At 48.7% G+C, this 23,001-nt stretch overlaps 1 protein-coding gene across 1 annotated transcript in view; it reads right to left on the minus strand.

Moving 5' to 3' along the window:
• The window catches only part of LCMT2 (leucine carboxyl methyltransferase 2), a 75,424-nt gene that overhangs the window by 9,414 nt on the left and 43,009 nt on the right, over positions 1-23,001 (minus strand). The window contains exons 9-11 of the mRNA XM_086933673.1: positions 21,798-22,049; positions 21,142-21,363; positions 6,963-7,060 (exon numbers count right to left, since the gene is read on the minus strand). Coding sequence (XP_086789799.1) covers positions 6,963-7,060; positions 21,142-21,363; positions 21,798-22,049 — 572 coding nt within the window. The remainder of the gene's footprint in view (positions 1-6,962; positions 7,061-21,141; positions 21,364-21,797; positions 22,050-23,001) is intronic.

Raw genomic sequence — 23,001 nt, forward strand, 5'->3', positions numbered from 1 at the left:
CCCACGATGTCCCCCTGGCAGGGCACCTGGGACAAGATAAGACCTACAGTCGCCTAGTGACCCACTTCTTCTGGCCAAAAATGAGAAACGATGTGCACCAGCATTGCCGATCTTGCCCCACGTGCCAAGCCAGTGGGAAGAGCGGCCGCAAACTAAAGGCCCCCTTGCAACCTTTTCCAGTAGTCACGACCCCATTTGAGAGGGTCGGAATAGACATTGTGGGACCCCTGGACCCGCGTACAAAACAAGGCCATCGCTTCATCCTGGTGCTAGTGGACCACGCCACCCGCTACCCCGAGGCTGTTCCTCTCCGGACCGTGACAGCCCCAGTGGTCGGCCGGGCCCTGATGGGGATCTTCTCCCGTGTTATGTTACTCGTTTTGTAGAGCGCAACAGCTGCCCCAGCAACGGGGCGTCCCGGCGCTAGAACCGTAACACAATCTACTGGATACGAAAGGAGGGATCTACGGGGCGGGAAATAGATGGGTTTTGATCGCTCTTCGGAAGGCAAGCAAATCATCCATGCAGCGGATGTGGAGAGGGAGGGAGTTCCACAGCTTGGCCCCCAGGAGCTTGAAGGAGCGACCTCCGATGCGACAAAATTTCGTCTGGGGTATCAGAGCTAGATGTTGCCCCACAGACCGGAGGTTCCGTTTGGGTTTATAGGGGGTCATCAGAGGACGGAGCAGCTCTGGGCCTTCATTCTTCAGGATCTTAAAGGCGAATAAGAGGGCCTTGAACTGTATACGGGCTTCTATGGGCAGCCAGTGAAGTCTGTACATAGTCGCTCTTACTGAGCATCTTCTTGGAAGGCCTACTATTGCTCTAGCTGCCGAGTTCTGGATTCGTTGGAATCTTTTTATCTCAGCTTTATTGGCTCCAAGCAACAGGACGCTCGCATAGTCCAGTCTTGACAGGATAGTAGACTGTACTATGAGTTGTCGTGTCTTGGAGTCGAAATAGCCTAGGATGGGGTATAGGCTTCTCAGTAGTCCAATGCAGGTTGCGGCGACTTTTTTAGTGTGTGATTGGAAGCTCAGGGTCGAGTCCAGCCACACCCCTAGATTTTTTACTAGGTTTTTTGGAGGGGGTGCTGGGCCCAGGGACTGAGGCCACCATGAATCGTTCCAGTAGTTGCTGTTTTTCCCCATTATTAAAACCTCGGTTTTGCCACCGTTCAATTGGAGGCAATTTGCTGTCATCCATTTGGCGACGGCAGACAGTCCATCCCTGAAGTTGGAGGCCTCCGTGTAGGGTTCCCCCGAGAAGTCGTCAGCGACAGAGGCACGAACTTTATCTCTAAATACATGAAATCCCTCTGGCAACAGTGTGGGGTCACCTACCGATTCACGACCCCCTATCACCCCCAAGGGAACGGACTGGTTGAGCGGTTCAACCGCACGCTAAAAGGGATGATCGGGGGATTGGAAGAGCCCCTCCGTCGCCAGTGGGATGTGCTGCTACCGTGCCTCCTCTTCGCCTACCGAGAGGTCCCACAGAAATCCCTAGGCTTCAGCCCATTTGAACTGCTATACGGGCACCCAGTACGGGGGCCGCTCAGCCTGATCAAGGAAGGCTGGGAGATGCCTCCGGCCAAGAACCCTCCAGATGTCTTCCGGTACCTCCTCACCCTCCGCAACCAGTCCCGGCGGTTCAGAGACCTAGCAAAAGCCAACCTAGAGGCCAGTCAAGAGGACATGAAAAAATGGTATGACCAGAACGCCTCATCCATTGAATTCGAACCGGGACAACAGGTATGGGTAATGTCCCCCACGGAGCCATGCGCCCTCCAAGACAAATGGACGGGGCCCTTCAAGGTAATCGAGCGCAAGGGCCCTGCCACCTATCTGATCGATATGGAGTCCTCCCGGAACCCACTCCGAGTTCTCCACACCAACAGACTGAAACCCCACTTTGCACGAACAGAACTCAGCCTACTGATGGCCACAGACAATGGGGTTGAAGACGACTCCGAGCCTCTCCCCGACCTCCTGCGGACCCAGGAGCAGGACGGATCCGTGAATGGGGTCCGACTCTCGGAGACCCTCACCAGAGAACAACGCCAAGAGTGCCAAGCCCTCCTGTCACAGTTCGCCAGTCTGTTCTCCCTCACCCCAGGTGTCACTTCCTGGTGTGTACACGATGTGGACACCGGCGACAGCTCTCCTATCCGCCACCGGGCCTACCGCGTACCTGATCGGGTACGGGCCTGCATCCAGGCGGAAGTGGCCAAAATGCTCACGCTCGGGGTCATCGAGCCCTCCGACAGTCCATGGGCCAGCCCGGTCGTACTGGTCCCCAAAGCAGCCGCCCCCGGAGCCACACCAGAACTCCGGTTCTGCGTCGACTACCGGGGCCTGAATGAAGTCACCAAAACAGACGCACACCCCATCCCCCGGGCAGATGAACTGGTCGACCGAATGGGAGCTGCCCGCTTCCTCAGCATCTTCGACCTGACAGCAGGTTATTGGCAGATCGGCCTCACCCCCCGAGCACAAGAACGTTCTGCCTTCTCCACCCCCGATGGTCACTACCATTTTACGGTCATGCCCTTCGGCATGAAGAATGCCCCAGCGACTTTCCAACGGCTCGTCAATCAGGTCCTGGCGGGGCTCGAAGGGTTCAGCGCCGCCTACCTCGACGACATCGCTGTGTACAGCCACCATTGGACCGAGCACCTTCACCACCTCCGAGCAGTGCTGCAAGCCCTTCAGCGAGCTGGCCTCACGATCAAGGCCAGCAAGTGTCAAATTGGACAAGGGTCTGTGAACCACCTCGGACACCAGGTGGGAAGCGGCCTAGTGGCCTCTCTACAGCTGAAAATTGCCGCCATCCAGAACTGGCAGCCCCCTATCACCCAAACCGAGGTACGAGCCTTCCTGGGCCTCACGGGCTATTACCGAAGGTTCGTGAAAGACTATGGTACCATAGTGGGGCCTCTCACAGAACTCACGTCAAAGAATCAGCCCAAGAAAGTGAACTGGACCTCAGAGTGTCAAACGGCATTCGAACAGACCGGGAAGGTCGGCCGAGATTACGGGGAGAGGTCTCCGGGGAGAGCCGCCTCCAACGACTGTACAGACAAGTAACTTCCCCCCCACAGACGGACACCACACAAGACTGAAGGTTAACGAGACTTTATAGGCAATTCTTAGGTTACGATGGTATGATACAAGGAGGTCTGGACTCAGGGGTCCCCTCGATTCAAGTCTTTGGCTGAGGAAAGGGGTAGCGGGACAGTCTTAATTACCAATGAGTACGAAGTAGCTCTCAATCCTCGAGCTCGGCGTTGAGATGATCGGGCCGTGGAGGAGCCAAGCAGGTCCCGAGTTGGATGAAGGAAAGATGACGGTTACAACGGTCCGCGGCCACGCCAGCAGGTCCCGACGACGATGAAGACTGTAGGTTACGACGGCTGTGGCAGCGCCAACAGGCAGGATGATGGTGCACAGGACAGAGCTACGGCAGCGCCAGTAGTCCGTCCAGGATGAGTTCCTCTTTACGTCTCTCGACTCCAAGATACAACTGCCTTCCTGCTCTGGAGCTGCCCCAGTTATAGGGCTGGCGTGCTTTGATGTCCGGACCCTCGCACTTGGAGGTCGGGAGGTCCGGGATGAGGGAGTCCAGACACCCAGCAGGGGGGTGGAGCCAGCGCCCGGGGAGGTGATGGGCGAGCGGCACTTGGCGGGGGAGAGCCATCGGCACCTCTTTCTCCCATTGACTTGCCAAGTAGCCCGCTCACCTCCTGGGTGGAGGGTGGTGCCGGAATGTCTGAGGCCGGGCTAGGCCCAGGGTTGAGGTCGATCGGGGGCCAGGCGGCCTCGTGATGAAGTGTCCAAGATGGCGGCCCAGGCTGGGCGCGTGGGCCGGCAGTGGATCGGGCCCATGAGGTCGATATGTTTGAAGGCAGGGGTCCCTGAGGGGACGGAGGACGTGCAATGGTGGTGTGTGGTACTTGTGTGACCGGGCTCGGGCCTGGTCGAGCCGGGGGAGAGCGGCCCTTCACGTGGCCTGTCCAACATGACTGGATCCCGACACTCCAAGAGGCTGCTCGTTGAACACTCGAGGCTTGACGTTTCAAACTTTGATAAAGCAAGGCACAAGGAGTTATTTAAAAGGCACTATCCAGTGAATCTGATAAAATAAAGGTTTGTTTTTATTTACAGCAAATGTAAAATAGAAAAAAAATAGAACAGACCCAAAGAACGAAGTTTCTAGTTAAAGGGTCTCAGAACTAGGGCCAAGGTCGAAGTCCGTTTAGGTTCTCTGCAGTTCAGAGTTATAATCACAGAAACCTCGGGTAATGTTTCCCACAGGCCAGAGATCACAAGTCCTTCATGCTCCCCAGATTCCTCGGGTCTCCGGTACCTCGCTATGAACTCTGTTCCTCATCGAATGCAAAGGGCAGGCGAACTGTTCAGAGTATCCAGAATCCTATGATCAAGGGTGTCCCTTTACTTTGATGGTTACTGAGCTTTTCCGCATTGAAAATTGAATAATACAGATGTTAAATCACTGTTTAAGAGTCTCTACATTACAGGAGCCTCACTCAGCAACCAGTGGTGGATTCCTGAGCCATCTGAGACCGACTGAGCCCTTTGAAGCCCATGTCGTATAATGATGCTGATATTTCTGCAATAAACACTTTCCCTTCCTGTATTAATCGTTTACTCTGATTCTGTTGTCTCTATTTGGTTGAACATTAAGTAGTATCTTTGTGGTTGCTTCAAGCACCTCTTTCGTGATGTGAATTCACTGTAATTTTTGTTTGCCTTATGATTAACAGTAATGTTTGCCTTCTATGTGTTCATCTTTTTATTTCATATTGATTGCGACTACCTTGTCAATGTCTGTAGGCCTCACTATGTTGATAGTTAAGAGTCCTTGTTATTGAAACGAGACACGCAAGGTCATGAACTCCATCCACTCAGGATCTCCGTCTGACCCGTGACCACACCACGTAATCAACAAAGCAGACGCCGCCATCGCACCCCAACTACGGAAGGTCATCAACAACTCCTTCGAAACAGCGACATTCCCGGAAATCAACACCCTCCTCAAGAAGCCCAAAGCGGACCCCAAGGACCTCAAGAACGTCCGGCCCATCTCCCTGGTCCCGTTCCCGGCAAAAGTCATCGAGAAAATCGTCAACATGCAACTGGCCCGCCACCTGGAAGACAACAACATCTTGGACCCGTCCCAGTCCGAATTCAGACGAAACCACAGCATCGAGATAGCCCTCCTCGCCGCCACAGACGATATCAGGCCCCAACTAGACAACGGCAAAACATCAGCCCTCATCCTCCTGGACCTGTCATCCGCCTTCGACACGGTCTGCCATTGCACTCTAAAGACACGCCTCCTAGAAGCCGGAATTCAAGAGAAGGCTTTTGACTGGACCACAAGCGTCCGCCTCCCACCCTTACGATCTGAAGCCACCGACATCTGCGGCATCCCCCAGGGCTCATCCCTCAGCCCGACGCTGTTCAACGTCTACATGGCTCCTCTCACACAAATGCCCCGCCATCACGACCTCAACATCATCTCTAACGCCAACAACACCCAGCTCATCCTCTCCCTCACCAAGGACCCACGCACCGCCAAAACCAACCACCACCAGGGAATGAAGGCCGTCGCCGACTGGATGAGGAGCAGCCGTCTGAAGCTGAACTCGGGCAAAACCGAGGTCCTCATCCTCGGACCCACCCCCTCAGCCTAGGACAACTCCTGGTGGCTGAACACAGTGGGAACAGCACCAACACCCACCGACCATGCACGCAATCTAGGATTCATCTTAGACTCTTCCCTCTCCATGTCGAAGCAGGTCAAGGCCGTCTCCTCCTCCAGCTACAACATCCTTCGCATGCTCTGCAGGATCTACAAGTGGATCCCCACCGAAACAAGAAGAATGGTGACACAGGCCCTCGTTAGCAGCAGACTGGACTACGGCAACATACTCTCCGCAGGAATCCCAGCCAAACACCTACGACGAATACAACGCATCCAAAACGACTCCGCCCGACTGATCGTCAACATCTCCCGCCGCAGCCACATCACCCCCCACCTGAGAGACCTACACTGGCTCACCGTCGACAAGAGGATCACCTTCAAGCTCCTCACCCACGCACACAAAGCACTCCACAACGTCAGACCAGCCTAGCTGAACAGCAGACTCAGCTTCCACTCGCCAGCTCCGCTCCGCCAGCCTCGCCCTCGTCCCCTGCATCCAACGAACGACCTACAGTGGCAGATCCTTCTCCTACCTCGCCGCCAAGACCTGGAACACCCTCCCTACCAACATACTGCAGACCCAAGACCTACTCGCCTTCAGAAGACTCCTCAAGTCCTGGCTCTTCGAGCAGTAGCAGCATCCACCCCTCCCCTCAGCGCCTTGGGACCCTCACGAGTAAGTAGCGCTTTAAAAGTACTCCGATTGATTGATTGATTGATTGATTGATTGCAGTAGGCTTGGTAGGGCCAGGGTGAGTTGCATAGCTTAGGAGCTGGAGGCGAGCAAAGGGTCACACAGCAAAGGGGTACATCATTTACATACTGGCTATCTGCGAGTCCCCTTTAGAGGAGGTTTCCAGCAAAAACGTACGTATTGCTTGGTATGCTATTTTCCCAACTGTGTATTCCGGGAATAAATATAAATTTATAATTGTGTACGCAGTATTAACCTTGGGGGCATTAAATCGCCCTTTCATTTTTCTTTAAAGAAGCAGTAACTAGACAATGATACTTGAGGGTCTTTAAAGAGATTACTGAGTTCCCAACATTAATAGCAGAGGCAAGGTTATTAAATAGGCTCCGTATAGGCAATGGTACAAAACGACACTATAAGTGTGTGCACCATCCTGCGAGGAGAGGCGAAGGCCTGATCGATGGACACAAGAATGTCCAGCAGCAGAGAATGAAGATCCAGAATCGAGGGCTGCTCCGGAGGTTCATCACACACTTACCTTCTCCCAGCTCAGCTTCTTCAAGTGCAGAAAATGCCAATCCTCGAACACAGTGTCCACGACAGCGCGGCCTCCATACACAAATAGGTAGATGTCACCTGAAACATACCAAAAAACAAGCATTTGCAATGCAATAGGTCTCGCATTTGTGAGAGTTGGGGCTATTGGCGTTGTAAATTATAATGATTTTTACCTGTGTGTTTTGTTTTGGAGTTAAATGGATGTATGTGGTGTGGGCTAGAGCGGAAATATGCAGGTTATATTCGAATTTTTAGTTGTGCATTTGTGTGTTGCCTAGTGTATTTGTATAGTGGAATAGTATGCCATGGTGAATAGATAGTGGTGAGAGCTGCAGAGAATAGGTAGAGTGTAGGGAGCAGGTGGGTATGTGGGGGAGAGGTGACTGTCCATGTGGGACAAACAGACGCAGAGCAGTAACAAAAACTGCCTATTGAGCAGGAGCAATCAACATTTTACACTGACGGAGTACAAACACACTGATCCCTCTACAAGTGAAACACTTTGAGGGAAGGGATGCCGTTTGCTCAGGAAAAGTACCCCTCTAAAAACTCAGAAAGGCACTCATTTTGACTTTTGAAGGCCTGGTGTGGGTGTGCTCGTGTTTCCTGTACTAGAACAGGCTGTGGATGCAAAGCTAGGCCTCCTCTGTGGGCATGAAGCAGCCAAAAGCACACCCAAAAACTCCTCTGCAGGGACAATTACAGATAAGACCATCGGACCAAAAGTCATACAAAACCAGCATGGCTGTGTGCATATTTCACACCCTATAAACCAACAGACAAGTAAACACAGCAGGGAGTAGAAAAGTAAGAAAATGCGAACCACAAAAAAGATGCAAAACACAGACACTACAGTAACATGGAGGCTGCACGGATTTCACAGCACAAACAACATAAAAAAAAAAAAAAGAATGTGCCCCTTGTATACACCACACAACATACACCATAAAAGTTTACTCCATGGAAGTAAGTTTAGATGCTCAGGGGGGCAGAAAGAGCCACAAACCTCCCTCGCTCGGCCACTCACCCAGCCATAGATGGAGTTGCAGCCCGGGGTTTCAGAAGGAGCAGAACAAGCATTTACAATGCAATAGGTCGCGCAGCATTAAAGTTTGAGTTATTGACATTGTGTAAGACAATGCGTTGCATCAAAAAAAAAACTTAATTTGGAATTGGTGTATAAAGATTAATTGCAAACTGTCAGCCTCGTGCCCGAGGTGCATCATCAGAGCTGTGTGAATAACTGCGTCAGCCCCGTGCCCGAGGTGCATCATCAGAGCTGTGTGAATAACTGCGTCAGCCTCGTGCTCAAGGTGCATCATCAGAGCTGTGTGAATAACTGCATCAGCCCTGTGCCCGAGGGGCATCATCAGAGCTGTGTGAATAACTGTGTCAGCCCCGTGCCTGAGGTGCATCATCAGAGCTGTGTGAATACCTACGTCAGCCCCGTGCCCGAGGTGCATCATCAGAGCTGTGTGAATAACTGCGTCAGCCCCGTGCCCCAGGTGCATCATCAGAGCTGTGTGAATAACTGCGTCAGCTCCGTGCCCGAGGTGTATCATCAGAGCTCTGTGAATAACTGCGTCAGCCCCGCGCCCGAGGTGCAGCATCAGAGCTGTGTGAATAACTGCGTCAACCTCGCGCCCGAGGTGCATCATCAGAGCTGTGTGAATAACTGCGTCAGCCCCGTGCCTGAGGTGCATCATCAGAGCTGTGTGAATAACTGCGTCAGTCCCGTGCCCGAGGTGCATCATCAGAGCTGTGTGAATAACTGCGTCAGCCGCGTGCCCGAGGTGCATCATCAGAGCTGTGTGAATAACTGTGCCAGCCCCGTGCCCGAGGTGCATCATCAGAGCTGCGTGAATAACTGCGTCAGCCCCGTGTCCGAGGTGCATCATCAGAGCTGTGTGAATAACTGCGTCAGCCCCGTACCTGAGGTGCATCATCAGAGCTGTGGGAGATGGGGTGGGTGCAGAAATAGTTCCTTGCCCAGGCCAGTGCCAATGCGTGCACCAGGCATGCATCACATCTGCCGATCGCGGGTGAACTTGTAGGCTGCGTTGTCAGCAGCCACTCAGCGCAATTACCTGCAAGGAATGTTCTGGCGAATGCAGCCCCGCAGGAAAGGGTGAGAGGAATTCACGTGGCCTTATTGCTCAATCGCTTGTGTTTAACTGTTTTCAAGAGCAAGATAATGACTGGGCACTTTATTCCCGTGTGCGCATTTGTCGGGATAAAGCAAACTCATAAACAGGGCGAGAAGGTACCACTTAGCGCTGCGACGTCATGCCAGCCGCCAGAAGCGCACTACATAAAAAAATATAACATACCAAACGACAGAATCTATCTTTCCAAGAAGGTAAACGAGTAAGAACAGGTTTTCATGTGTGCCGAGAAAGAACAGGTTTTCATGTGTGCCACACAGCTGTCAACTAGTCCCAAGCCAGAGCCTGTGTCCAGTGCTGTCTTTTCAGTCAGCAGAACTTTGCATGCTGGGACACGTAGGCAGCTGCGTGCCGCCTCACGGTAACATGAAACTAAACGTATTCAAAGTGTTGGCTTAAAAGCCCGGACTGGAAATGGTGTTCCTGATGACACGGTCCAGTGGTAACTGCTGTATTGGATTTGTTTGCACGTTAGCGGATGTCTGAGGGACAGGGGTGGTAAAAAGACCTAAATACTTCAGGCCTTTCTACATTGATAAATTATTTTCGCAACCGTAAAATATCTATACATTTATTTAGCTAGAAACCACAACTTTTTTTCACTATATTTTGTTTGTCATTATCCTCAGCTTCTAATGTAGTTTTAAACGAACTACAATTGTTCACTCAACAATATTAATAAGTGTGTAATCTTAATTTTTTTTACTCAATTGCATGATGCCTCTGTAGGGCTTTATTGCTATTATTTTGTTCTTACGCACATGCAGGAATTTAATTTTCACCACCAATCTCCTGCTCCATCTTTTATATGAACATTTGTAAGTGTTTTAGTAAGCTACATATATTCTTTAGTTATTGCATTATGATTGGGTTGATGTAGCGTTTCTTGAGAGGCACATGCCTGGCTCCTTCTGCGACATGCCTGTTTTGGGCTGCAGCACGTGCCAAGCGACACGGAGTGCGCTCGTGCCTGCCAGGGAATGCAGAAAAGAAAAGCAAGCAGCGCTTTCAGTTCGGTTCATAGGAGAGTGCGAGGGTGGAGGGAACTGAGAGCTGCAGCAGTCCCAGGGCCGGAAGAGAGCTCCTTACAAACGGTGAGTGCCTTTTCTGCTCCTCTGTTCTCCTACCAGGTGCTTTACAAACACTGCTTCCTGCACTTTAAAGTCACTCTTCTAATGTCATCTGCCCTCTTGGACCTGCATCACTTTAAATGGGCAGGTACCGCAAGCCTCCAGCAGTATGCCGTGCTGAGTGGAACACAGCACTTTAAAAGTTAGAGTACAGGCACTGCTCGCCAGGACTGAGGCACTTTTAAGGGGCCAGGATCGTAACGTCATACGTCTGCCGCTTCAGAGTGGCACCGCACGCCATGCTGCCTTCCGTGAAGCCGACCAGGAAGAGAGCAGTTATCGGCGCGCGCGTGTGTATGTGTGCGACGGGGGGGAGGGGGCTCGGTGCACTCGTGTGTGTGTGTGTGTGTGTGCGCGCGCACGTGTATGTGTGCGACGGGAGTCTCTGTATGTATGTGTGAGTGCGTGCATGGGCGCTCGTGTGTGTGTCTCTGTGTGTGCGCATGCGTGTGTGTTGGCGCTTCCCAGGAGACAGGACATGGCCACAGCGCGCGTGTTCGCGCACGCGTGGCCGGCTCCGATCGCCATGCGCGTGGCCAGGTCCTGTCTCCTGGAAAGCTGCGTCGCTAACAATAGGTCTCTGGCGAGACCGCGCTTTCGTGCGGTTAACGCCACAAGACCTAAAAAATAAGGTCAATGTCCTGGCTGTTTCGAAGCGGCGAGTTCTGCAGGTCTGACAATAACCACTTGTTGTGCTGAGGGAGAGATGTTGTTTTTTGTTGTCAGAACCCTTAAGCATCAGACATTTTGTGGAGAGGGGGAAGCTCAGACCACGCAAACCTCTAATAGTGGAAGAGGCTCGTATTATTAATTTTCAATATCATTTGACTTAAAAAACATGATTGTGCACATCTCAGACAGCGCCACATGTGGCGGACTGTCACAAGAGCTGGTGCTGACAAGTAAGTGCCGGTGCCGAGCACAAAAAACTGCTGTCTCAAATTAAAGCACTGGCTCCTTATACAAAGTCATATAAGCATTGGCAAAGCAAATTGGTATCATAAGATCTAAGGAGTTTGTCAATGTTTTTTAGCCCGAAAAAAGAAAGGCTCCGTCTGCCAGAGCCGACTGCTCATAGGGCCTTTTTTTTCTTTTTTTTTTTTACTTTCCGCCATGCTGCCCGATAATCTGTCTGTTGTACTACATGGCTCAAAAAGAATCTCTCTGTCCTTCTATCTAGCTCTGTCTGTCCTTCTGCCTCTATAGCTACCTGCCAGTTTCAGGTGTCTGCCACCTTGTGAAAAGGAAAAAACGTTGTTTGCCATGTGGCCGTCGTATTTCTAAGCGCTGTCTTCCGTCTGTACGCTGTCTAGGTAGGGCCACCCTATGGATGTACGTGTCCGGGGTAGGGTTTCGCGCAGTGGTCAGCAGGGGACGTCAAGGGCTGCGGTAAGCACCTCACAGCTCGGGTGCATGTCACGCATCGGGGTGAGCTTTTTATGCACTGTACCTTCGGTAAAACATTCCTTCCATACGGGATAATTGTACACTTTGACACCAAACGCTAGCTTTTATTATTGTTATTGATGAGGGTATTTTTTTTATATATGCTATTATTATGATTTTATTATTGTTTACCTAACATATTCGTCGCTATTGTTAATATTAAACGTCCTTTCTGTTTGAAAAGAACGCCTTACAATATCTTTCCCAGCAATATTGTATAATCAAGATTATTTCTGACGAATAAATATTGCTTCTCTAAATAATGACTATATTAAAAAGAATTTCCTTTTAATCATTTCCCAATAAAATGTATTTAAAGTGCATGTTAAGCCCATCAAGGGGAAGGGAAATGACGATAGACACTCCCACGAGTGAAGATAACAGCATGGGCAATGTAGCGAGCAACAGTCGAACAATTACAAAATATATACACACAACGAGAAAGATATAGAGAAAAGGATGGGGAAATGCAGAACGAACAATATGTCTGTGGTTAAGTTCCTTCGCCCCATGAAATGGATCCCCAAAAAATAATGAACAATCCTGCGAGTGGTGTGCGTGCGCCACAGAAGACGTGCTTGCCCGAAACCACGTGACGGCCTATTGGTGTCTATTACGCGCACCAAGCGCGTAATAGACACCATTAGGCCGTGGGCGGAGCAACGCGCCCGCCATTGGCCCATTGCGTGCAGTCTTTTATAAAAAGAAGGACGCAAAGGCCAAAGGGGTAGCACAAAAGGAATCGCACACACACAAGCGTGTGCGATTCCTAGGTCAGTGCTAAAACCCCGTTTTTCCATTACAAAACGCCTCACGCTGCGCAGCACTGCTTCGCAGTGCAACTCAGGTCGCGAGACCTAACAAGAAGTTAACTCTCACCATCCTGAAAAAGACAGCACTCTCATTGTCAATCTAACATCAGTGCACGTAGGAATAACCAGACTGACCATGAAGTGAAGGCGTGAGACCAACACTCCATGACAAGTCTATCCACAGTCGTTAACTTTCCTGTGTAAAAAACGGCAGCAATAAAAATGGCTTGTACCAAGATTGTATATGTCTTAATGCACTGAAAAAGGAGCAGTCACAGAGCTGTATAAAACGTTTACGTTTGTTATTGGATGTTAAGCGTTTCCAGGTTTATGGAGTTGCAGAGCACTATACGCAGAAGATTTTCATTAAAGCACAAGTATCTCAAATCCATGGCGTGGGATATAAACAAAGCAGCATTACAGAAATCGAAAGATGGTGGGACAGGGTAGATGATGGTGGGAACTTGCACGCAAGACTAGACCGAATACTGTAGAGTTTTACCTACAAGACACAATTTACATCACATAATTCCACAATTTTGCACAGAACAAGGGTTATCAGACAAAGCCGTGATCGACGTTCAAGCCTTTGCATTCCTAAGTCAACAACGTAAACCTCTTCTGATTCCCAAATCAAATACATTGTTTCCGCAGACAACAGATGGGGGCAGCAATGTAAGACTGTAGGTCTTGCCCTGGAAATAAAGGACCTGATTTTAGTTCAGAAGCCATACAGTTGTTTTGAATCCGGCTGGACTGTAGCTGTTATGTTAACAACCTTGTAAAGCACCGGGTTACTCCTTTCGGAGGGCCCCCGCCAGGATTCCCGCCTAACAGTGGTCCAATACACAAAGCTAGGCCTTTTAAAGAATGTCTAAAAAGCCAGCCATCGTTTTCTTCCAAAGGCCGCTTCTGAGTGTTCCGGTCTGTGATTGGCTGGGAGGGTGGTCCACAGTTTGGCAGCCAGAACTCTGAATGGGCGATATCTCATCCGTGCTTTCTACTCTGGGGATCACAGTGAGTGACGTCTGCTAGGATGATACGGCTTAATCAGGGTATGGCGATATCGGGGCTCTTTCAGGTTCAAGATCTTGTGACAAAAGCGTAAAGCTTTAAAAAATACTCTTTTTAGGTCTTGCCTGAGCCAGTGCTTGTGCTGCACTGGCTAAACATTTAGTGAGTGGCCTACCACAGCTTTTTGTGCGGCATACTGCGTGCGGTTACGAGCACAGGCACGAGCAGAGGTGCCATCTGGCTTTCCTCTCGCTCTCCCAAACGTGAGCGCCTCGCACCGCCTCTCTGTCTTGCTCGCCCCTCCCCCACCACAGAGCGTGTCTCGCGGCCGCACGTCTTGTTTCATGTAAGTTTATTTGTGGCTCGTCAAAATCAGCCACATGCCTTTAATTTTTCATGTCTTTACTTTCAGCAATATAATGGCGGCTGCGCAGCTTGCCAAACCCTTTGCCGCTCCCTCAAGTGAAGCCTGCATTATGGATGTCGTGATATAACTTTTTAATATGCTCCGTTCCTTGCCGTAACCCTCCCCCCTATCTGCAGCGCTTTATAGTTCGTGAAGCACAGCCAAGCCTCCTGGCACCCCACTTTTCAGCAGTGGTGACCGCACACATCACTCATGGGACCTTGCCATTGTTTTTATTTTTAGTGCGCCATGCACGCTTTCAGTTTCATTTTTCATTGTTATGGTATTCATACGGTTTGGGAATCAGCGCATTGTACTTTCTTTCCAACAACTAAAAGGAAATGGGTGGTTCTTGTCCTTTGGTCACGCGCTGCCCAATTGCTCCGGCTTAGCTCTACCTCCATGGTATTCTTATGTACTTTTGTCGCCTTAGCCCGAGATATGTCCCGAAATAATTGTGCTGTTCACTTAACCAGCTTTTTTTCTCCATTAACCACATCTTTGTTTTATACCTCTGCCTTCTTTTTTCTTCCACGCCCTTTCTACCTTACACGTCTCTCTCCTTACGTTACATTCCGATTAGGCTAGTCACATTTCATAGAGCCCGCCCCTCCCTACTTGCTCTCCCTAGCCTTATATTTGGCCTTGCCTTTTTGGTTGGCTCCACACAACAACCCTCTGCTTCTTTGCTTCTGTAGCTCCACTCACAGCCCTTACAGTACCTCTCTGTAGTACTTCAAGTACTTAACCTCTTTTCCTCCTTTCACCTACTGTTTGCCTTGCTCCTTCCTGGTTCCCCGCCTCCTCTCCCACCCTTACCCCCATCATCAGCTGCGGCAGCGCACTGTGTCAGAGGACAACATGGAGGGCGACTTTTCCTGGCATTGTATGTGCGCGTCAAGGACCCAGAGAGTTTGGGAATTGCAACCCAACTGTAAAGGTGAGTGTCTGAGTGGACAGGCATGCTGCAGGTTGTGGCTGCAGAAACCAGCGGAGAGCATTCCAGAGGTAAGTAACAGAAAACCAGATCCAAACTTTATTGCAGCGGGGGCAGGGTGGAGAGCAACGGGGTGGGCTGAGCTCATTTTTCAGCCCCCGGCATTACAGCGAGTGAGAAAGTGAGAGGTCAGTAAGCATTGGAGTTGTGGAGTACATGTTGACAGTTGTTTTGTTATCTCTCTCGGTTGACTTCATGAATAGGAATCTCCAGATACAGACAGTTACCTTTTCCTCATTGTATACCATTTTGCACTGTATGATGCAACTCTTGTCTCTGATTAGGGACATATTTTGAGTGCCTTTTAAATTGTCTTCTTTTGTAGTAATTGTCTTGCTCATCTCTATGTTCGATGCACCTACTGGTTGTTTTGGCAGCAGCAACACGATGTAGTTGGTGGGTCGAGCAACAGGTATGGTAAATATCACCACTGGTCTCATCTCGTTCCAGGTTCACCTACCTCTCAATGTGATTAAAATGAAGTTAGAAGGAAGCATTTCAGAAATATTGTACTTGCACAGTAGCACTATTGACATGTTATTAACGTGCTCTTACTGTGAAGTCCAAAGCATCTCAAACCATTTAATGCCTTAGCGCTTGCTACAATCTCAGTGGGTTTCTTATCATTTAATTGTGCACTGTTAAATCAACTCGCTAGAAACGTGTTCTTCTCTTGGCAGGTGTCATTGTATTTATGATAATTTTCCTTTTGAGTTTACATTTTCACTTTGCTTTCTTTATTTTAAGGGAATCGTTTCTTCTGTTAACTGAAGTGAAATAGCAGCTATTGTTTTATACAATGCACACGCCACCCAACCAGATTTCCTGTGCTGTGCAACACATAATATCATGAGTAGAGGAAGCGTATAGAAACAAGCATTGGCATAGCCAATAGGTCTCGCATTTGGGACCTTATAAGTGTTTAGTTATCCAACACAATATCCTTTGTGCAATAACATTAACTGCTGCATGGCTAAACACTTATAAGGTCCCACAGGTGAGACCTATTGGCTATGCCAATGCTTGTTCTATTAGGAAGCCAATGGAGATTAACAAGGGCTGAGCCCATGAAAGAGTATCTGGGAATGTTCAGCAGCATCCAAGCTGCAGCCTTCTGTACTCTGTGAAGCATTCATAAACTGCCTTGTGTGGCCCTGAGATGCAGTATGGTACAATAGTCCCATCAGGGGATCAGGAGGGATTTGACTACTGTCTTTCTGGCTGCATCAGGCCCAGGATATTGCGTAGCATTTTAACAATGCCAAAGCAGACCGCGGTATGACTGGCTATCTGGCTGTTAAAAGCAAGTGTGTTGTTAAACTAGATGCAGAGGTTCTTAACTTTGAGTTTAGGAAATGGGGTTGACCTCAAAGCATCTGACCACCAAGCAGTGGACCAGATTGAGGTTTGTTTCCCCAAAAACCAAGACCTCGGTTACGTTCAGCAATCAGCTCAAGGGAGCTGCGGCCAGTCCATTATGCAAATTCTAGCAGAACTGAAACTGTCTCCAAATGTCCCTTCATCCTGCGGCAAGGTGATGATTAGCTGTGATCATCAATGTATGACACAATTTTATGCCATAACGCTCAATCCAGTCAGATAGAAGGCGAATATATAAATTAAACGCCAGGCTGAGGGCCGTGCCTTGCGGCATTCCCGGCTGCAGTGAGATGACTTCGGATGTACACAGCTGTTGGGTCACCTGAAAGTGCGACGTGAAGAAAGCTGGCCAGCCATCTCAGAGCTAGGTCCTCGGCACCGTACCACCAGAGCTGATCAAAAAGAACTCTATGGGTTATATTGTCGATGGCTGCGCTCATATCCAGCATTACCAGCGCAACTGACTTACCCCATCAGAAATGAGTCTCCATGACTCTGTGGCAAGCAATAGTGAGGATTCAGTGCTATATTGAGGACGGGACCCTGGTTGGGTATCATGCAGGAACTCTTTATCCTCAATATACCTCATCACCTGCTGATTAATGGAGTTTCCTGCTATTTTAGAGAAAACCATAAGCAGGGAGATGGACCTAAAGTTTTCTGGTTTGTGAGGATCCGATGTAGGTTTCTTCAGAAAAGGTACAACAGTGGCATATTTCCACTTCGAGTGGATATGACCAGTCGTAAAAGACAGGTTGAGCAGTTCACATAGCGCCGGTAGAATGACCTCCGTTCCATGCTCCAGCATCACAGGTGGGACAGGATCCAAGGGAGGACAAGATTTCATTTTAGATACAAGGGCACGAAGTTTGGTCAATGACACAGTGTTTATACTAAGGAGGCCATCCCTCTAAACAGGTGGTAAAGGCCAATTATCAGGATACGAGAACTTCCTTCATAAAGGAGGCATAAATCTTTGCGACCTTTGCCAACATAAATTGCGCAATCTGATTACAGTTATCTACTGAGGGAGTGATAGAGGCAGAAACACGCTCCAAAGAGGATAAGGATTTCACAAGCAGAAAAAGCTCCTGTGAAGAATTCTGAGCATGCCCAATCTTCTGGGCGTAGTACTGACTCTGGAAGGACCTGATTTACTTGTGATACTCTTTTAGGGATGGAAGGTATTTGTCTAATGTACTATCATTCCTGTGCCAAAGACGTTCAAAGCATTTGCAGAGTTTGTTCATAGACCTTAATTCCTCTCTAAACCATTCCGCTGAAGGCAGAGAGCGAGCGGCACTGAAGGTCTTCATGGGGGCAATGTCATCCGAGGCCTTACCAATCCGAGGTCTACCTGGAAGTTGGCTATGTTAGCACGCTTATAAAAGTGGAATTCGCGAATATGGGATCTAGGTTATGGCCAGGCCTATGAGTAGGGACCTGATCTAGTGAATTGCAGAATATCTAGGTCTTTGAGAAGAGACGCTACTACACGACATGTGGCATCTTCAAAATGCAAAGTAAGATCACCAAGAATGAGAACGTTTGAGTAGCGTAGTGCATAGGCGGGTAGAATGTCCGCTAATGCAGTTGAGAATTGTGAGGCTAAGCCTGGCGGGCAGTAAATCAGAACTCCTGCAGTGGTTTGGTTGCTGGAGAAGGATAATAAAAAGAAAGCTGCCTTGCAGCCTGCAATCTCTGCTTCTGAGAAAGTACATGGGATATGCTGTGTAAAAATTACTGCAATCCCCCCTCCCTTTTGGGTTGGTTTGTCTCCCCTCAGGATTGCATAATCCTGTGGAATAGCCTCAAGTATATCAGTAGAAGCGTAACTAATGTGAGGGGGATGATAACAATTTCAGCAAACACTGTACATAGCAGAATCCCCAAAGAGATCGCCCGGCAGAAAGGTTGAAATCCCCAGCACCTGTTTGATGGTTTCTAGATGCAGCAATCTCTGCTGAACCATCCCAGGAGCAGGAATGTCCCACTCTACCTGTCTGCAGTTGAGGGGCTCTTGCGCATCTTAAACAGGGCATGGAGACCACAGAGGTAGGGAAGCTGTGTGTGTCTAACACAATGGGTTTGTGTTAGACATGGCATCTTTTGGCGTGTTTCCCCAGTCTTTTTGCTTTCTGACCTCCTGGTTTTGACTCTGTTTTTGCTGGTGTAATGTCTCTGCACACTTTCTCGCTGCTGTTCAGTGTTAAAGTGCAAGTGCTCCTATTGTAAATTTTTTTATGGGTTGGTGTTTTCATGATTGGCATATTTGATTTACTGGTAAGTCCCTAGTAAAGTGCACTGAGTGTGCCAGGGCCTGTAAATATAAAATGCTACAATTGGTCCTGCAGCACTGATTGTACTAACCACACAATCAGATTTTCAAAGGGTTCTCAGACTGCGCGCATTTTTTTTACTGCCCTGTGGACTTGGCAAGTGCACCCACTTAACTGTGGATGTGTTCAGGTAAACTGCCTGAATAACTGTGTGCACTGCAGTGCAGATTTTTTACACATAAATTTACACATTAATAATTACCATGTACTCAATCATTTGTTTGTTTGATTTTCATTTTTCTCATGATACATTAAATCATTACAAAACTTCTGTAGTCAATAAATTACTTTCCAAATGTAAAATGAATGATGACAAATTACAATATCCAAATGTGAGTACATATAATACATCAATACATTCTTCTTTGGCGCAGCTCTAATTTATTGGTGTGATGCCCTATGCATATCGGGACAGTGCGTCCATTCCTCAGGGGCCACTAAAAAAGCATAAATGAATGAACATAACCAATTAATTCAATGACTCTAATTAAGTTGATCAAAAGCTACCAAGCGTTTCATACCCTCGTGGGGAAAATTGCCAGAGTGAATATTCATAAAACCACAACTTGAAAAACAAAACTACCACAACTTGCTTTTACTGGAACTCTCCACACCTTGGGCCAAAGTGATACCGACAACGTATAGTTAGCAAGCTATAAAAACTCATAAATGTGAATAACCAAACTGTAGTGCAAAAACACTACCACATCCTTGTTACTTTGCCTCAACATGTTTTCCACCTCCAGACAAACTATCGATTCAAAATAAACCCTGAATAGTATGTCACTCGTGCTCAAGATCACCTACATGACCCCACACCCAAGCCGTGTTTAATCTCAACTCATGGGTCCCCAAGAGTCTCCAAAAAAAGGTATTTACTACCCTAAGCTCAAAGAAGTGAGTGCGACTTTTCAAAGAAGGCAAATTTGGTTTTGTAAATCATGCAAAATTGAAATAACCCACACTTTCTTGCCTCAATTCGTTAAAAAAGTAACCAATACAGTAATGGTGTATAATGCCACAGTCCATAGTACCTTCAATAGAAATGCTCGCCAAGATAGCATCAGCATAATAAATGAACAATATGAGCAATAGTCCTGGATCACCCACCTGGGACCAGGGAGTACATTTTTATGTACATTTAGGAGTGGGGGCTGCCAAGAATGGACACGCCAATGTCCCCACCCCTCCCAAAAAATTGCCCCATCTGCCCCGAGAGCAGATGGGGCAAAAGCCCCTGATCAGCACCCTCAAGGGGGAGGAAAGCGCACTATGCAGCAGGAAGATTTTTTTTAGGCAGAATAGGGGTAGGAGCTGCTCAGAATTGACATTAGCAGAAGTGCCCCCACCACACTAAAAAACAAATGGAGTCTTTCTGGCTCTCCTAGGGGCATATGGGGCAATAGCCCCCAGTCTGCTACCCCCGAGGGAGGCATAAAATGTGAATTATTTAGGTAATTTGAGGTTTGCAGGGGATTCTGGGTAAGATAATTAGGGGGGAGGGAGCAGGGGGTCCACGCAAGCCATACCTCCCTGGACTCCCCCAGGTAGTTTTCAGAAATGTCTGGGTTTGGTAGATTTGCCCAGATGGCTGCCAAGCCCAGGACCAAAAACGCTGGTGACCCCTTGCAAAACAAGGTCGTTTTGTGATAGCTAATTTTGATGTCTCCACAATACCTTTTGAGGCGTTTCCTGTTGCAGGCACTAAGACTACCCAAACAAGTGAAGTACTATTTTTGTTGGGAGCCTTTGGCATATGCTGGGTGAGTGGAAGTGTGTGACTCCCTGAAGATTTAAGAACTTTCCATCACATAAATGTGAAATTTTTAATAAAGTTTGAGGTTTGCAAGGGATTCTGCGTTACACACTGTGGTGAGAACATCATAAGTCACCCCAGCCTGGATTCCCCTTGATGCTGAATTTTAAAACATTTACAGGTTTGCTAGGTTTCCGTAGAAATCCACAGCTAGGCATGTTGCAAATAAAGGGTCTATTTTCAGTGGAAAAATGTGTCCACGTTACGTTTTTAGCTGGTTCCTGTTGCGGACACCCTACCCATGCAAGTGAGGTACCATTATCTTCGGATGACTTAGGGGGAATGGTGGGTGGGAGGAAGTTTGAGGCTCCCCTCAGATTCCAGAGCTTTCCAGCACTAAAATGTGAGGAAAATGTGTGTTTAGACACATTTTGAGGATTGCAAGGGATTCTGAGTAACTGAACCTGGTGAGAGCCACACAAGTCAACCCTTCCTAGATTACTGGGTGGCTAATTTTCAAACATGTACAAGTTCGCTAGTTTTCCCTAGGTGCCAGCTGAGCTAGAGCCCAAAATCCAAAACTAGGTACATTGCAGAAAATAAAAAAGGGTCAGTTTTCAGTGAAAGGGCGGAACAGGATTCAACACGCATGTTTTCAGTCTACATCACATGAATCCCACAGTAAGACCAGATGTTACCCTGAAGGAGACTCACCACGGAAGACCACCTCTGTAGCAGAGTGACGCCAGCGAGGAGGAGGTTCTTCTTCAGGACTGGTTGTTAGTACATCCACCCGGTAAGTGTTGGGTTCAGCAAACTCCTTCCACGCCAAACGCAATATCTCGGAGCAAGGCTGTAAAGGAGACCGCCGTCCTCCCAGCACCAGACAACAATTGGAATCTGGCAGCCACGTCATGGTGTGGAACAGACGAGCATCTAAAGAGGCGAAACAGGAACAACGGATCACAACCACACAGTAGAGGGCCTCCATAGCTATTACCATCTTCAAAGCAAGATGATTGCTGGATCTGGTTAGAGCCCTACAAATTAATCGAAATGAAAAAATATGAAAAAGGAAATTCCTTATATCATCAAAGTCCAATAAAATCTGAAAATCTGCAGATAATCATGTTTCTTCTTTACACTTGATTGAAAAGAGCAGTTTTTCTGCATTTAGGCACTGACTTACAGGCCCTCTGTAAACAACCTGAGCTCCTCTGCAAACCCCTAGTTACTCCAACCCTGAACACTTGCTCTGCCTGCAAGCCCTTCCCTTAGTAACTTAAGGCACCTCGAAAGGCAAAGACCTAGGTGGTGGTTAAAGGAAAACCATAGGGCAGACGCTAGCATCTTGTCCTAATTCTACTCACCCCATTGGTCCTCCCTTGCGAGCACGCAGTCGGTCACCCAATCCTGACCACGTCTGAGGAGGATATGAATGTCCCTCAGACGTTCATGGCGTCCATTCTTCTCCCCGAAGCCTCCGGTGCTGATGACCACGCCTGGTCCGATGAGAGCCGACTGGTGGCCAAACCTCCGGGGTCCAGTGTGTGGTTGGGCCATGGGGCACTCTCTTGCCGGGAGGGAATTGCAGATGTCAGGGAGGTCAGCAACTGTGAAACCTTCAAGCAAAACGAGCCCCATTAACGCTTAAACCTGTGGGTAGTGTGAGCATTGTTGTAGAGGTAGAACAAGAGGAGAGGTCAGTGACATAGGAGAATAAATACATCCTGGAATACCCACACATGGGCACACAGCACAGGAAAGAGGTGTGGCGCCGCGGCCAGGGCGACTGACGCTAGAATCTGGGGCTCACAGTTCGATCACCGGCTGCAGGTCAGTCCAGCATCATGTGACTCTGGGCAATAGCTTGCTTAATCTTCCCGATGGCCCCCAGCGCCGGGATGCCTTCGGGTAGCTGTTCGCGCTTTACAAATACTGGATTGACATTTTTACCTGAGCAGAGAAATCTGCTGCTAAGATTCACAAACCTCACATTCTATTTCTGTCACGAGCAGAGGCCCCCTGGCAGAAGCAAGTAACTGGAAGGTTTTTTAAAGCATTTATCAAAATTATGTCTTTGGGGGAATAGGGGGTTTGGAAAATTCACCCTTGGGAACAAGTAGACTAACAAAAGCATGGCTCAAGTACTGGTATCGCATATGGACATCTATTCATCCTTACACAGTGAAGGACAGACGCACAAGTTAAACGCTAACCACACGTCTCGCATATAAGGTAGGCAAGGTACCAAAGTCATAGAGCAGGGGTTGGATGGACACACTGCAGGGAAGACGTGGGAATCAATACATACACCAGCGTGAAAGTGAAAACATCTGTACCCCAGAACAAGAAACACTGCCACCCTCACAACTCATGGGAGGGAGACCAGGACATCTCATCTGCAGAGTCTCTTTTGGCAGAGAGACCATGGAACTCATCGGCAGAGCAGTACATGGCAGGGAGACAAGGACATTTGGCTGAAGGGCATCACATGGTAGGAAGACCACAAAATTTCATCTGCAGAGCCATCCATGGCCAAGAGACCAGGACATCTTACCAACAGAGCCTCCC

This window comes from Lissotriton vulgaris, chromosome 8 (assembly GCF_964263255.1).
Source record: "Lissotriton vulgaris chromosome 8, aLisVul1.2, whole genome shotgun sequence".
NCBI classification, from domain to species: domain Eukaryota; kingdom Metazoa; phylum Chordata; class Amphibia; order Caudata; family Salamandridae; genus Lissotriton; species Lissotriton vulgaris.